Below are 16115 nucleotides of genomic sequence, written 5' to 3'. Positions count from 1 at the left end.
AACCTTATAGAATCACTTCAGTGAATGGAGAACATATTTGCAGTAGGAAACAGCATTACTATTGTTTCAGCTGCTGCTAAAGTTAATCTTAGGCAAACAGCAAATCAGTAGCTCAGTGTGTTGAAAGGTGAACTCTGCTCTTGGAGGTATGCTGTCTTTGAGATAACACATAAATCCCACATTCTGGTGATTGTTAAATATATAAGAGTCTTCATATGACATTAGAAATGGTAATTTAATTTTTCTGATATTTGCAACTTACTTTTAATTTCTCCTTGATCTTTCACAGTGTTTTCCAACTGACCATTTGCTTACTGTTATACAGTGCTGCATAGATATCATATGTGATAGAAGTCATGCTTGATTTTACGTCTGGTATGATGTGCGCTGTTTCTGTTCTCATATGCAGACAAATAAATTTGTTCATGCGAGTGCATTTAAGTCTGTTCTTGGTCCTTTGGAATTGAAAGGTCCATGTTTAAGAGTGTATTTACAGACTTGTGGTGATATTTTATAGATTATCTAGTAATTTATAATGTGAATTAAAATATATTAATATGTAATTTCTATTGATTTTTCACTTTGCTAACTGTCAAAATGGGCATATATTATCTTTTCAGAAATATTTTCATCATTTTGACAGAAGGATATTTTATATTTTCTTTGTAGCTCACAGCTGTAAACAACCAGAAACACCAAGTCATGCTAATGTTGCAGGAATGGATCTTCCATCACTTGGTTATACATTGATTTACACTTGTCAGCCTGGCTTCTTCTTGGCAGGAGGATCAGAGCACAGAGCCTGTAGGTCTGATGGCACATGGACTGGGAAGGTTCCAGTTTGTGAAGGTAAGCCCTTTTGTTTCCCACTGCATCTGCCATCTGTCATATTTCAGTGCTTTTCTTTGCTTGCAGTTGGCACATGCACACCAATGTTTGGATCAGCATGTTTTTATGAAAGGCAGGTCCTGCTTGATGAGCCAAATCTCCTGCTATAACAAAGGGACCTGCTTAGTGGTCACTCAGTGCTTGGCACTGGTGAGATCACACCTTGAATAGCATGTGCAGTTTTGGAACCCTTACTCCTAGAAAGATATTGAGGTACTGGACTGGTCCCAAAGAAGAGAAATGAAGCTGGTGAAAGGTTTTCAGCACAAGGCTTATGAGGAGAGGTTAGTGAAGCTGGGGGTCTTTATCCTGGAGAAAAGGATGCTGAGGGGAGACTTTATTGCTCTCTATAACTACCTGAAAACAGGTTGTAGCAAGGTGAGTCTTGGTCTTTTCTTCAAATTAACAAGTGCTGAGAGAAAGAGGCCTAAAGATGCACCAGGCAAGGCTTAGGTTGGACATTACAAAAAATTTTTAGGAAAAATTAGAAAAAGTTGTCAAGCACTGGAACAGGCTGCCTGGGCAAGTGGTGGAGGTATATGTGTAGATGTGTAGATGTTGGATTTAGAACCATAATGTAGTGGAGGTCTTGATAGTGTTAGGTTAGCTATTGGAATCTAACGTCTTTTCCAACCTAAATGACTGAATAATTCTGTAGTAATATTTGAGAAAGATGCCTAAAGTCCAAGAAGATGTGTGAATCACTGTGTGAAATTAATCCATGGGGTTTATTATTATTTTATATTTTTATGTAAGGAACTGTATACTACTAGAAAACAAAATGTATCTACTTTGTCCTTGTTGTTTCAACCTTTAATTTTGTGTCTAATTTTTACTACACAGTTTGTCACAGTAGGACATGAAAAACATCATAGCCAAGTCATGGTGAGAAAGGTGGTTTTCATGTGAGATAAGGAATATACTCAAGTGTAGGAACTGTTTGGAATTTTATTTCCTGAATAATTAAAGGCCTTTTAAGATTACTGTTGCCTAATGTTTCAGATGTGATTATCCCCAGGGCTCTTACCGAGGCATTCAGAGGCTTTGTAGCCAAACACTGCTACTTGGAAGGGAAATAGGAAATGAATAGTTTGTATTACTAAAAAACAGGTGTCCTGGAATTGCATGCCAGGCAAGTGCTGGGGGAAAATAAAGCAGTGCTTTGGGAAAGTGCTAGAAATCTAGCAGCCAGGAAGCTTATGACTTGTTAAGTAGTTGAAAAGTATTGTGGCAGGCCAAATGTGATTCATAGATTGTATTTTGACTCAAGAATTTGCTGCTGCTGCTGCTGTTGAAAAAAGTTGTTCACCTCTTATTGTTAACTTCACAAAAACAACTTGGAAATGGATGAAAAGGAATAAAATGTTTGAAGCAGGGAGCTGTAAAGGGGTGTGTAGGGAAATTAAATTAGAATTTGATCCTTTAAATGCAAAATTGAAATCTTGAAAGTCCTATTCAACTACCTGGACCTAGAAACTTAAAATTCATAGTTAACTAGTTTTTGTTTTGGATTTGTATCTAATATTTGTATTTAAGTTTTATTTTGTGTTTCAAGTTTCAGTTGTGAACTTGACTAGAAATTTATTCAACTTGACAGGGCAATCATCTTTTTATGCTAAAGCCCAATGGAAAATGTGATCCAGATATTTCTAACCTGCACTTAATGTAGTCAGAAAGCACGTGCTGTAGAACCATGTCCTCCACGTCAACAATGTACAGGGAAGCTCAATAAGTTTCTTTCAAAACAGATAGGAAATAGGTGTTAATAAATCAGTAGTAATAGTCAATAAAAACCTTAGGTTTCATTTCAACCCCTGCCCTTGCTTCTTTACAGTTTTAACATACATGAAAAGAAAAGATCTTTTGAAAAAGCTGAAATTTATTTTCCATGAAAATATTCTCAGTCCTCAAAAAAGTTTTCTCTTTATGCAGAAGAATACTCAGCTCAGGAAGAAGGTAGTTTCTTTTCTTGTGTATTTTTTAGAACATAGATTGGAGAAAAAAGACCCGGGTTCAAAGCCAAGACTCAAAATGCAAAACACTGAAATCACAGTTGGAGCAAGGAATTGAGTCTAGTGCTACATGGGAGCATTTTATAGTAGGAGAGAGAATTATTTGCCTTCTTTATGTTCCAGTGAATCTTAATTAGTTTCTTCAAAATAAAATAGCATGATCTCCAGGAAATTATAATGTCCTAGTACATTTAGATCATCATCTTCAGTAGTGGGGGAGTTCATGCACTGAGCACAGAAGAAATTACATTATCCAACTTCCAGTTCTCATATCACCTGAGCAGTTGGAGATACTGTGGAGAGCCTCTTTTGTTTGTTTCTTTCTGTTACTTTGCTTTCAAGAATCAGGGACCTTCTCCTTCAATATTAAGAGATTAAGGCAGCACCCATGGGTTTTCAGTCTCGAACACAAGATGTCTCACTCAGTACAATTGAAGATAGTTAAATCATGGAGAGAAATTATTTCAAACTCCTTTTGTTATGTGTGTCTTCACTTTTTGGTCTTATTGCAGTCAATACACTGTTCACTGTTCCTAATCCAGGTGACATAGCCAGGATTAGATGCTATATTAGAAGGCATCTCACATATTAGTTGCATGATCCAGGATTGTAAACTCTGAAACATGGATTCTGAAGTAAAACTCTGCACTGTTTGGCTGCTGAAACTGTCTCAATAGCATCCAGATTCCCGATTTAGGAGGGCATGGGGAACAGAAGAAATTTGTGTGCAAGTGCTCCTGTGATACTAAGGTTTGATGCCAACTGAAATCTCATTCACATCTGAGTTTCAAATATCACCCTATATGCTTTTTAACAAATAAATTCCATTATGAAAATGAGTTTCTTTGTTTCTTTTGCTACTGATTTATTTTTATATGACTTGTTCTCTCTAACAGCTGGTTCTAAAATATTAGTGAAGGATCCCAGACCAGCATTGGGAACACCAAGTCCCAAACTAAGTGGTAAGTACTCCAAGGTTTATACTGTTTTAAACCATTGCTATATAAAAACCAATGAGGATCAGTTTACTGAGATTGCACTAAATGGTTTAGAATGTATAAAGGATATTATAGTCATAAGATTAACAAGGGGGAAAAGATAATTAAATTATTCCCTAATTTGGAAGTCCATCTACCATATGGTATAATATATATCTATATACAATTTCTGTTATGTAATGAGAGTTTTATTGTTTTCACTGAAATCACTGTGTTCCTTACACATAAGGTTCTATGCAATTTACCTATTTGGAAACTGTACTACTCACCTTGAAATAATTTGAAGATGCTTTGCAGTTTTCTTAAATTCTGCACTTTTTTATGTATCACAAATTTAGATTACTATACCTAGATACTTAGTATCAGCCTTGAATTTAGCCTTTAGGGAAAAAGTTAATTTTAGCTGAGACGAGGAAATTTCTTGAATTCTGGCTAAAGTCTCCAGTCTTAACAGATTTGCTGAAGATCATATTTGGATGTCCTGATAAGAGAAACTCTGTCCACTGAAGAGATTTTTTTGAAAAGAGCAGTCTCCTTAACTAAACTTCACCTTTGGCTATAATAAACCTATTTAATTTCTAATGATAATGAATAAGATTTAAAAGTAGTACTTTAGTATATGAGGATTTGGGGGCTTTTGTTTTTAACATTTTGTGTACTAGTTCAAAGCAGTGTTTTTCAATGATGTGCTGCTGAACAGTAGACGTCAAGTTTATAATTCAGAAAATTTTCATTAATTTAGTGCAATCCCAATTAACTGCCAATACAGCACTCAAAGATCAGGAAAACATATATCAGGCAGATTACAAATCAGCAGCATCAGAGCATTTCCACTATGCAATTTCCTTGCTTGCATGTCCAGTATCTACACGTTTTTTCAAGAAACATACACAAATATACATATACGTGCAGAGACAGAAAAGCTAGGTAAGCTCCTTCACCCTTCATGGCAAAGACCTGTCTTTGTGTTGCATAAAATAAATGATGAAGGAAAACTCTGGGTATTCCAATGTGCCCCAGTCTTGGATTGAGGGGTATCCTGAGAGAGAAAAGAGCAAACATTCTTCTTTGCTTCTTTGACATGAGATGCCGGTGCACACATGAACACAGAGCTTTAAGTTCAGTGTGAATACTTTAAATAATGTGAAAGTTCTGATTTTAAATAGTGATTTTTACAGGGATGACTTTGATACACTACCTTGGAAAGTGTAGCAAACCCATTCTAAATCACTTTTAATTTAATTGCTTGAAAGATGCTTCATGTTCAGATTTTAAAGATTTGAATGTATCAGTTTTTACATCACAGGTAATTTTTTCTTGTTTTGGTGGGGGTTTTTGTTGCTGAAATAATATTACTTAAATTAATCATTTTTCAGATTGCTAATTATAAGTATTAAATGTGAGGGTATAAATCTAGCATATTTATTCCCTGGCAGACTATGCTCTGTTTTAAATTTTAAATTAGAGAATTTTTTCTTTTTTCCTGATGAAGCCCTTAAGGTTTTCAAGCATTTGAAGACAAGACAAAATTTCTTATACATTTTTTCATTAGAAAAATTGACTAGTTAATAAAGAAAAGGCTTATAATATTTCATATCATTTGAAGAAAATGCTTAGGAAAATTTTGGTATCTAAATAGATAATAATTTCTGCAAAATTTAATGCTCACCATATGTCTCAGCTGTCTGTGCTGGCATAGAAAAGATTCTACAGTGACAGGAAAATGATCTTCTGGCTAAAGATTTTAGAATTTGTGAAACTGATTAACTCTGGGACAGATCCATATTTAGATGTAGTTGTGGTTGTGTTCTTCATTGAAAATGCATTTTTCATAAAAGTTCATGCCAGATTTCTATGTTTTATATCTGAAAATCACACCTAGTAGATTTATAAAGAGTAAAAAAAATGCTAATATTTATAATACATTTTGTTGATTATTTGACTTTTCAAGTACTAAATATTGCAAAATGTATTGAAACATTTTCGTCTGTATAGTTCCTGATGATGTATTTGCCCAAAATTATATATGGAAAGGATCTTACAATTACAAAAGCAAGAAACAACCCATGACCTTGACAGTCACCAGTTTCAATGCAACTTCAGGAAGAGTGAATGCAACACTTACAAACAGCAATATGGAATTGCTGCTATCAGGTATGGGCTAAGGAAAGAAAATTTTCTTTTTATCTTTCAGCTTTCTCTTACATACATTGGTTTCCTGTAACTTTCTGCATAACCTAAATTTTATTATCTTATCAAATAAATTTTCATTGCATTTCAGTTTCTTTTCAAATGCAGGAATTTTTCCACTTCTTTCCTTCCCCTTTTTTTTTTTTTTTTTTTTTAACTTTTACAGGTTTTTGCTTTATTTGAAGTAAATAGTCAATAAGGAGTGAAAGAATTGTATTAATTATCACGTTTATCTTCTAAACATTTTAAATAAACTTCAAGTACTGTTCCTGAGATTTTCTGAATTACAAAACTTCCTCACAGTAGCCTAATGACTAATAATGAATATGATGAGATTTACAAATGTTGACGTAGAAGTCAGAGATACCTAATGAACAAGGAAAGAAACTACTTGTTAGATTTTCTAAGTAAGAAAAAAAAGCTGGAATTATAGAATTGTTTAGGTTTAAAAAGACTTCTAAGATAACCAAGTTAACCTAATGCTGCCAAATCCACCACTGAACCATGTCTCTGGAAGTGCCACATGATGGTGATCCACTGCTTCCCTGGACAGCCTGTTCCAATGCCAGACAACCCTTTCAGTGATGAATTTTTTCATAAGACCTGATCTAAACTTCTCCTGGCAAAACTTGAAGCCATTTCTTTTCATCTGACTATTTGCTGCTTGAGCAAAGAACCAAAAGGCACCTTGCTTCCACTTGGTTTTGGGTAGTTGTAGAGATTTCCTCAGGCTCTCCTCTGCAGAGCCTTCCTACCCTCCAACACAACACTCCTTGGTGTCATCTGCAAACTGACTGAGGGTACCTTATCCAGAATAAGAATATTTATTTTGATAAAGATTCTAAACAGGACTGGCCACAGCGTTGAGCGCTGGGGAACACCAGCTGTGACTGGCCACCAACTGAATATAACACTAATCAACACTTTATTAAAGAACTTTACTAAAGAACAGTGAGAACACATCCACAGCCTTTCCTGCATTCACTGAATCACCTTTCTAAAGAAGGATCCCAGATCAGTCAGGCAAGATCTGCTTTTCATAAACCTGTTTGGCTGGGCCTTATCTCCTATTGCTGAGAGGGGTGGTCAGGAAGGATGCAGTGAGCCACAGAGCCACAGAACCTGCGTTTCTGCTGAGACCTTATTTCCCAGCACTGAGTAGAGTGGTGAATTTTTATCACTAGGTATATCTGTTATTTCATGGTGTCCTTTGATGAATCATGCTTGAGAGTGGACTGAAGGTTTTCTGATGATAACAATGTTTTTCTTGGCTGTGTGCAAATTTTTTCTATTTTATTAATTTCATCCATGTAATTTCTGTGACAACATTAAGAACAGATGTGGCATTTTGCATTTTTAGAATTAGAAAAGTAAACAGTGTTTTCTCACTCAAAACACTCCTCCTCCAAATAAAAGATTCCTTCTATTAAACAAATGTGATTCCAAGTGCCCTTTTCCACTCTATGCACAGGAATTACATAAGTCATCAACTAATTTATTTTTTTCCCCTCTTGTACAGATAGAGCACTAAGATCTTATGTACTGAAAAGGTATCTTAGGGCCAGGGAAATAGGAACCAATCAAAAAATTCATTTACGTACAAGGAAGCTGAAATCACCTATACTCAGTTTGTGGTTTTCTTAAATGTTCCCTCCTCCTGCATAATTTACTGTTTTACATTCCATCATTTGATGCATCTATTTTGACTTCTTTTTATTTTGACACCTGCCCTTGCTGTAATTACACATAGAGTAAACCCATCTTGCCAAGGTTCATTCGTTTGAGCTCGGTGCAGTGTTAACAAGAAAATAAGTCTTCTCATTAGCTCAGAGATTATTTATATGTAATGATACCTCCTATAGGGCAGTCACCAATCCTTAATATGGAGAAGACTTTTGGTTTTTTCAATTTAGGCCTGGGCACAAGAAACATGAATTAGGAATCATAGCCCATGGAAGATGAAATCACTAAATATATTGTGGTATTTATTTTCATTTCCAAATTAACAAATAATGGTATTTGGGTTCTAAATAATTATTCTGCAGGAACAAGTACAAGTCAATAATTATCTCTACAAAGTAAATAAATTTGCATACAAGTCTTCTCATTCTATGGAAGAAAATGTTTCATAACTGACTGAACTAACTGATGAAAAACAATCCAATTTAAAAAATATTTTAAACTTTTTTTTTAAATGTAGCAGCAGCTTTTGGAATAGAATTTGTGTGTAGATGTTCCTATTATCACATTTTCTATGTAATGGATAAATTATATATATTGAAAGTAAATACACTCTTCCTGATTCAGAACAATGTTTTCCATTTCAAATCAGATTTCTGTCAGTGTTCTGCCTAAGGCTTGAAGTTACAGTTGTGTGTATGGGATTTCCCTTCTCTCCTTTCTACAGGCTAAGCTAGAAACTGTTTCTATTGTTATCATATTGTTATTGAAATAATTTATGATTATTGAAATAATTTCAAAATTGAGTGCATCTTTATAAACACAGAGTGTTGTCAGTTGGTACCTATTCTTCCTGCTTTTCCTCTTTAAGACAAGTGATGATGTCTCTATTCTCAAAGATGACATTATTTTTCTAGTCAACACAAATATGAATTTTTAAAACTGTATCCTACAGGAGTGTATAAAAGCCAGGAAGCTCGGCTAATGCTCCACATATATCTCATTAAAGCACCCTCCCATACATCTGCAAGCAAGTTGAAAGAGGAAAAATGGGCTATGGATGGTTTTGTGAGTATATTTCTGCTACAAAAGAGATGGAATTTTTTTGTATAATTGAAATCATGCTGGGTTTTACATCAAAAAAATCCTGAGATATATCAAGTGGAATCTTTTTAACAAGGCTTGTTCATTAAATTACATGAAATATTTTTTGTGAAATGCAGGAGACCAGTCTGAGTAAAAATACAGGAACAGACATAGAGTGTAGGCAAAATTACAATGCATGTTAGTACAGAAGCCTTTCTCTTAGGTCTCTAGTCCAATATATTTAGAAATTTTATCATTATTAAACATAAAACTATTTCATAATAATATTATATTCTATTAATACAATAACCACTTATGTCCTTATATTAGCACCTATGTTTTACTTTTTGGTGATTTTTTAGAAATACTTTGAAAAGGATGAACTGTCACATGTATGTGGAAAACAAAAGAGATTAGACCAATTTAGCATTAGGCTCTTTGGGGTTCTGGGTCTGAATTTATTTTTCAAAACAGAGAGGAAGAGAGCACAAAACTTAGAGGAGGAGAGGAAAAGGAGAGAGTTAGGTTAGCCAGGTTTCTGGGATGTGATTAAACCATGAAAAGGAAATGCTTTCCAAAAATAGATAGAGAAAAAAGTAGACTTTTTGGAAAATAAAGAGCCTAAAATTATTTGGATGAGGATAAACACTCATACATTCTTATTACACCATCTGATTTCTTTAAGGAATTTGTCTGTTTTCTTATGTTTCACCTTTTGGTTAAGCACTTCAGAGACACCACTATGTGTGCACATGCCACATGTACATTGAATTGTACACAAAAATTTATATTTTTATAACAAGTGGCACTGGTTGAATAATATTTTTTTTTAAAGGTGCAGAATGAAAACCTTAAACCAAACTCATTAAGCAATAAATGTACTAGTAAAAAGGCTAATCTCTCTTGTCTTGTACAAACTTTAGGCTTCATGAACATTCTCCTGAGGTAGCAAAAGCAAAGAATTTACTTTCAGATTTCTAAATATACAAAAGTAGACAGTATACTTCCTAAATTCCATATGCTATTTGCATACTGTTCTTATTTGATCTTTTTTTTTCTATGAGTCTTGGAATAGCAAAAAGAGGCTGCTTTACCCCTCCCCCTCCTCCCCCCCCCAAAAAAAATCACATAAGAAAGGTACCTGCCTTCAGTGAAAACATAACTTCAGATCACTTCTGAAGATATACTGTGTCTTGAGAAAGGGAAGCTTAAGGGAAAAGCTTGAAGGAGCCTATCTAGAAAACATTGAATTTGAACCTAATAACTATTCTTGGAAGCAAGTATCTGTCAAGTTGTGTACAGTACTCTAGACTGTACTTACTGTAACAGGAGAGATAATCATAGGGTCACAACCATCCCCTCCCTCCCACAAGTCTTTTACTTAATATTTGCATATTATGCCTTTGTACCAAAGCCTTATTCAATATTTTTCTGTCTATGACTGTATAATTAAGTTCTTACTGGCATAGACACTGAGAAAAATCAAAAGAACTTTCAATCAATTTGAATTCATTTTTATTTAGTTTAAAACTAGCTATTAAAACCTCAATACTTGCATCCTTAGGATTATATACAGTATAACTTTTTCACTCTACTTCTTAAACAAAACAGAAAATTATGAAGTATATAAAATATTAGAAATACTGACATTTGAACTACCAGAAACTTTAGTTCTTAGTAGTTTTAAAAAATGCAGTTAAAGATAGTACAAGGTGTGACCATAAAACATCAAGTCTGCGTTGTGCCTATAACAGTCCTTTCTTAAATTTCCTAGAAAAAAAAGGGTGTTTATAATGGGAAATAACAGCTATCTGTCAAGCATCTTAGGACAGAGAATAGAATAGCTCCCTTTCAAACAGACACATGTAACTTGCAACAAAATTTTCCCCATTTAATTCAAAGTACTTTTTTTTACAGGTTTCGGCTGAACCTGATGGAGCAACATATGTTTTTCAAGGATTCATCCAGGGTAAAGATTATGGACAATTTGGGCTTCAAAGAATAGGTATTCAACAAGTTCTAATTATTTGCTAGTTCATTGTTCCATATTCAGTTTTATTATATGTATTAGTATGAGAATATCTGCAGGATGTTAACAGAATTGACATTTTATAGAATACTGAGAATATTTTTAAACTGTCATTTAAGTGGTTGTTACAAACAAGTTGTAAGGGCACATAGATGACTTGCAATCTACTGCTTAATATACATATTCATTTGTAATATTTTGAGCAATTTCTTTGTCCAATTATGTATAAAATTCATTTAGTTTCATATATTAATACCTATCTAGAAAACTCATGTTACAGAATGCTTTGATAAACTGATTTTTTCTTATGATACTGAAACACTATTTCACTTAAACATTTGTTAGAAGAGGGAAACTACTAAATATTTTTTTATTGTATTACTTTTAGGAAGAAAAAAGTCTTACTTTTTAAAGATTTTATTTCCTAAAAATTAACTTATTGTTTCTATGCTTAGAAAACTTTGCTAACAGAACTCTGATGACAACATTCTGTTGTGCTATTTAAGAAACGAATTTCATCTCCTTTTCTAGTGTTGTCTTAAAAACTGTGATATTTCTCCTTCCATGAGAAAGTGAATTTAGTTATACTGAATTTTAAATGATAAAATACTATTGGGAATGTCTTAGAAGAGGACTTATTTTTGACTAATGGATGTTTAGATAGAGTTCTTACTTTCTGGTAAAATTTCTATATGTGGATGGAGGATTATGTTCTTTCAGCCACGAAGTATTGTCCATTCTTATTTTTCTTCAGTAAAATCAGGAAATTCTTTAATTCTTGGAAAGAAGTCAAATCTTTCTCCTTTCACAGTTCTAATTCACAGTAAAATATACTGATCTTGCTTTTCACTTTAATTCCATATGCAATTTACTTTGCAAGAATTTTTAGAAATATCTTTATCATTTTTTTTCTTTAAATTAATATAAGAAGTTTTATAAGAATAATTTCCTTTTATTAACTTCTTAAAAATATTTAAAAGTCAGCTAGAAAAAACTAAAACATAACTTCCTTGGAAAATTATTTAGATAGATTACAAAAAATAATATTTCTTCATTTGATTTTTGGATTATAGGTTTAGGTTTCTTTTCCATAACATATTGAAGGTAATTTTTATTGGGGTATAGGTTAGAGGAAAAGAATGATTCAGAGTCAAATCCTGTAAGATTTAATTGTAGCTAATAGAGTCAATAATATTTCTACAAAGAGATTCACAATCTTTGAACAGATTTTGTTTAGCATGCTTACCACTTTGTTATTTCATGCACACAACCTCAAAATTAGCTTCTCTGAAATAAAATATTTTGATTTTTGTTCCCACACAGTTTTCCTCACGTGGCTGGTTGTTTGGGTCTCAGCCATGGATGGTTGTTTGGGGTCTATTTTATGTTGGTGGTTTTTTTTGGTTTTTTTTAAATTTTCTCTATATTGTCTTATATGTTCAAGAAAGTCAGAAAACACTATGACCTAAGCAATTAATAAAAGAGCCAGTTGAAATCTTGAAAATTAACTTTGAAGATGCATTAGGGAATCACAGAATCAACTCATTTGGAAAAGACCTTGGAGATCATCAAGTCCAAACTGTGACCTAGCATCACCTTATCAGCTAAGCCGTGGCCCTGAGTGCCACATCCCATCTTTCTTTAAACTCCTCCAGGGTCGGTGACTCCACCACTTCCTTGGGCAGGCCATTCCCATCCCAAACACTCTTTCTATAAAGAATTTATTTTATAGTGTCTGGGTCATTGTTATAATCTTTCTTCACATTTAATAGGGCTACAACTTGTCTGTGTAGATAATGTAGATAATACATTCTTCAGCCATGCAGGAGATGATATTTCTATTTCTTCATCAATATCTGGCTTTAGCTATTCAAAATTGTTCCTGTCTTTTTCACTCTGTGTATCAATAGTAGCACCTGTGGAAGTAATGAGTTTTCAATTGGCCTTTTCAGGTGATTGACCTTTTCCTGGACAGTATGTTTGGGTTTTACATACGTAGTATTTATTAATTACGTAAATATACAAATAGAATCAGTAATATAACCAATCTAACATATACATTATTATAAATTTGACTTTTTGTATCACAGTACAGCAATGTGTTTTCACTATGTACAAAAGTTGAATGCCACGCAGAATTATACTGTAAGATATTTACTGTACCAGAGTAGGTGTAATGCTCTGCCAACATGTGGCATCCACATATTAATCAGAATATGGTATGTATTAAAATTCCACGTGGCTTCAACATACAGATGTATGTATGCAGCAGAACAAATGATGATGACCTAGTAACAAGGTGTTATTGAATTCCAAAGGTTGTGGAATAGTATGTGCTGCTGATAATAGACACGTTTACAATATCACTTGTTTTTTCTTATTGTTTTTTTAGGTCTTAACATGTCTGAGGGTTCAAATTCTTCTAATCAACCACATGGTACAAATAGTAGTTCAGTGGCCATTGCTATCCTTGTGCCTTTCTTTGCCCTTATATTTGCTGGTTTTGGCTTTTATCTTTATAAACAAAGGTAAGTACGAATTATATATACAGAATTCCTCTATTTATCCAAGTGTTGGTGATTTTTTTTGTCTTCATTTTTTGCTAGTGTAAATAAAGTTTTCTGTAAAACAACAAAGGTTTTGCAAAATATGCATATAGACAGTTCTCCCTACATCTATTAAGATCTGGTATAATTAATAAGGGTTAAGTTTATTATACAGCACTGTACTTTCATTTACCTATTTAAAATTTTATAAATTTATCTCTTAATGATAAAATAGATGCTGTAAATTATTGGCATATGCTGAATAATATAATTGGTAGATTTTGTGTGTATTGATAATTAATTGCCTTTATTCTTTTCTTCATGTGACAGAATCAAGTAATTTCCTGGGTAATTTATATTAATGCCTGACCAGTTTATTTGCATACAAATATATGCAAACATTATGTAATCAAGAGATTTCATTGTGAAACTGTTTCTGCATCTGAAATTATTAGTTCATATGCAATTACATTAAATAGCCACCAGTCTTTTCAGTTTCATCAGTCTAAGTTCAACAGTTTTTTCATGTTGTTGAGACCAGTATTAATGCTTTGGATGCAGTTAGCTTGTCCTGCAACTTTAAAGCATTTGATGACTCAAGAAATCTTAATCACTTTAATGCCAAGACAATTAATTGAATAATAACTGCCAAAATGGTGATTTGCATCTGATAGTCTGACAATAATACTAGTAATATACGTTTCAGGATAACATTAGTTTAAAACATGTACCATCATTTTTAATTATACTACTTGTGTTCAACTGCTCCAGCATATGAAAAATTGCCCATATAATTTTTTATGTATTTGCTGTTAGCTGTATGCTGTAAGCACTGGTCTTGGCTTTTTATATTGATGACTTATCATATAGTATGCATTTTGTATAGCAATATAGATCAAAAGCTTTTAAGTATTTAAGCTCTGATATTTGGAGTTATTCAGTGAGAAAGAGGGTATTTCAGCTGTAACTTTATTCTTAGTAAAATTGCAGAGTCTCCAAAGGAGAAAAAAAAGCCCTCAGTCATTTGACTGGGGAATAACTGTGTCTTTAAAAGATTTTGTTGTACTCCTTATAATCTGATTATCCAAGTGGAATGGATAACAACTGGATAATGGATACAATAATGATGAATTGCCTTTTCTATGGTTATTAACTGAGTTTCTAAGTGAAGAGCATTTTCAAGGAATCATAATGCCCTTGAACTTCAAATAAAGACAGTACTAATTCTTAGCATTAATATTGTAAAAAAAAAAAAAAAACCAAGATATCATATTTAGATCCTAGAATTGGAATTGGGAGCTAAACTCTGCTCTGATTCCTAAACTATATTAAGTCAGTGAAGAAAACTGTAGTTACAAATGTTCTGTCTTTCTTCTACAGGACTGCACCTAAAACACAGTACACAGGATGCTCTGTACATGAAAATAATAATGGACAAGCTGCTTTTGAAAACCCCATGTATGACACAAATGCAAAGTCAGTGGAAGGGAAAGCAGTACGATTTGACCCCAACTTGAACACTGTTTGCACAATGGTATAATGTGGTCATGATTTGTCTTCAGTCTGAAAATTGACACACAACACAGTGCACACACAGTTCACTGATTAAAAAAAAAAAAAAAAAAAAAAAAAAAAAAAAAAAAAAAAAAAAAATTAAAGCACACTTTTCAGGATCTAGTGGGTCACCTTTTCCTGGAGATGATAGGCAAGTCTGGGTTGTAAGTTGTTTTTTTTTATTTTATTTTATTTTTCATAAACTGGATCAGAATTCTTCTTTGTGTATGCCACGGAGAGTTTTAAAAAATTTTGCTGCACTCCATGAGTGCTACTCACAGTTTATTTGCTTTTTTAAAAAAGGAGGTTATTCTAAAACATAAAACATATTTGCATATATTGGAGGAGCATCCACTATCAGTATTCTGTGCTTTATAAAAACTATAATAGAGGGACTGGGTTTAAAACACAAAAAAAGATATAGGTAGAAAATAAGAGCTATACTTACAGGAGACAATAGGTCACTGATTTCTCTTTAACAGTCATATGCTACATCTTTCACATGAGTTTTTATCTTTTATTTTTTTCTTCCTTTTCCAGTCAGTTAAGTATTTTATTTTTCTCAGAACACTTGAATTTCTGAATCCAGGATGTAGTATTTTGAAATCAGCAAGTATAACTTAGTCTTTTCATATCACAGAAAAAGTAATTGCATTCCATGTCCTTATAAAATGAGCTTTCTTCCCTGCTTTACATCTTGCTCCATTTTCATGTTCCAAGTCAAGTTTGTTTTCTCTATTTTTATTACCAATATCCACGATTTGTAATGTTTATATATTTCTTTTGTCAATCATATCTAGACAAATTTTGCAACGAAGAATCTAATATGAATTGAGCTTTGTATGTGACTATGTTCCTTTAATGTTGAAGAACATTCAGAAGTGACCATTTTTACATTTGTTTCAAAACTTAAAGCAGAAATTAATATTTCCTATTAAAAAGTGCAGTTTACAGTAATATTAGTAATGAAATCCCTGTATCAAAAATAGAAGTCCATTTTTCAGCCCATGTTACTTAAAACTAGGTCATATCCCACCTGTTTGTTCCTTCAGCATTTTGACAATATGCATGCACAAAGCATGACGCGATCCCATTGAAATTGATTCTAAGAGACTTCAATGAACTTTGGATC

At 33.1% G+C, this 16115-nt stretch overlaps 1 protein-coding gene and 1 long non-coding RNA gene across 4 annotated transcripts in view; one reads left to right on the top strand and one right to left on the bottom strand.

The window, feature by feature from the left end:
• LOC306800288 overlaps window positions 1-15083 on the bottom strand; it is a 448386-nt gene extending 433303 nt beyond the window's left edge. The window contains exon 1 of the long non-coding RNA XR_013773798.1: window positions 15023-15083. This is a non-coding gene — a long non-coding RNA (uncharacterized lncRNA). The remainder of the gene's footprint in view (window positions 1-15022) is intronic.
• The window catches only part of CSMD3 (CUB and Sushi multiple domains 3), a 568112-nt gene extending 552489 nt beyond the window's left edge, over window positions 1-15623 (top strand). For all 3 annotated transcript variants that reach the window (XM_079302232.1, XM_079302231.1, XM_079302230.1), the window contains 7 exons: window positions 670-849; window positions 3797-3862; window positions 5894-6052; window positions 8724-8836; window positions 10772-10859; window positions 13276-13411; window positions 14810-15623. In XM_079302232.1, coding sequence (XP_079158358.1) covers window positions 670-849; window positions 3797-3862; window positions 5894-6052; window positions 8724-8836; window positions 10772-10859; window positions 13276-13411; window positions 14810-14969 — 902 coding nt within the window. In that variant the 3' untranslated portion in view covers window positions 14970-15623. The remainder of the gene's footprint in view (window positions 1-669; window positions 850-3796; window positions 3863-5893; window positions 6053-8723; window positions 8837-10771; window positions 10860-13275; window positions 13412-14809) is intronic.
• The last annotated feature ends 492 nt before the right edge of the window (window positions 15624-16115 follow it).

Source organism: Erithacus rubecula (assembly GCF_903797595.1).
Source record: "Erithacus rubecula genome assembly, chromosome: 3".
NCBI lineage: Eukaryota > Metazoa > Chordata > Aves > Passeriformes > Muscicapidae > Erithacus > Erithacus rubecula.
Note: the sequence above shows the minus strand (reverse complement) of the source record. Positions and strands in the feature narration are given on the sequence as shown.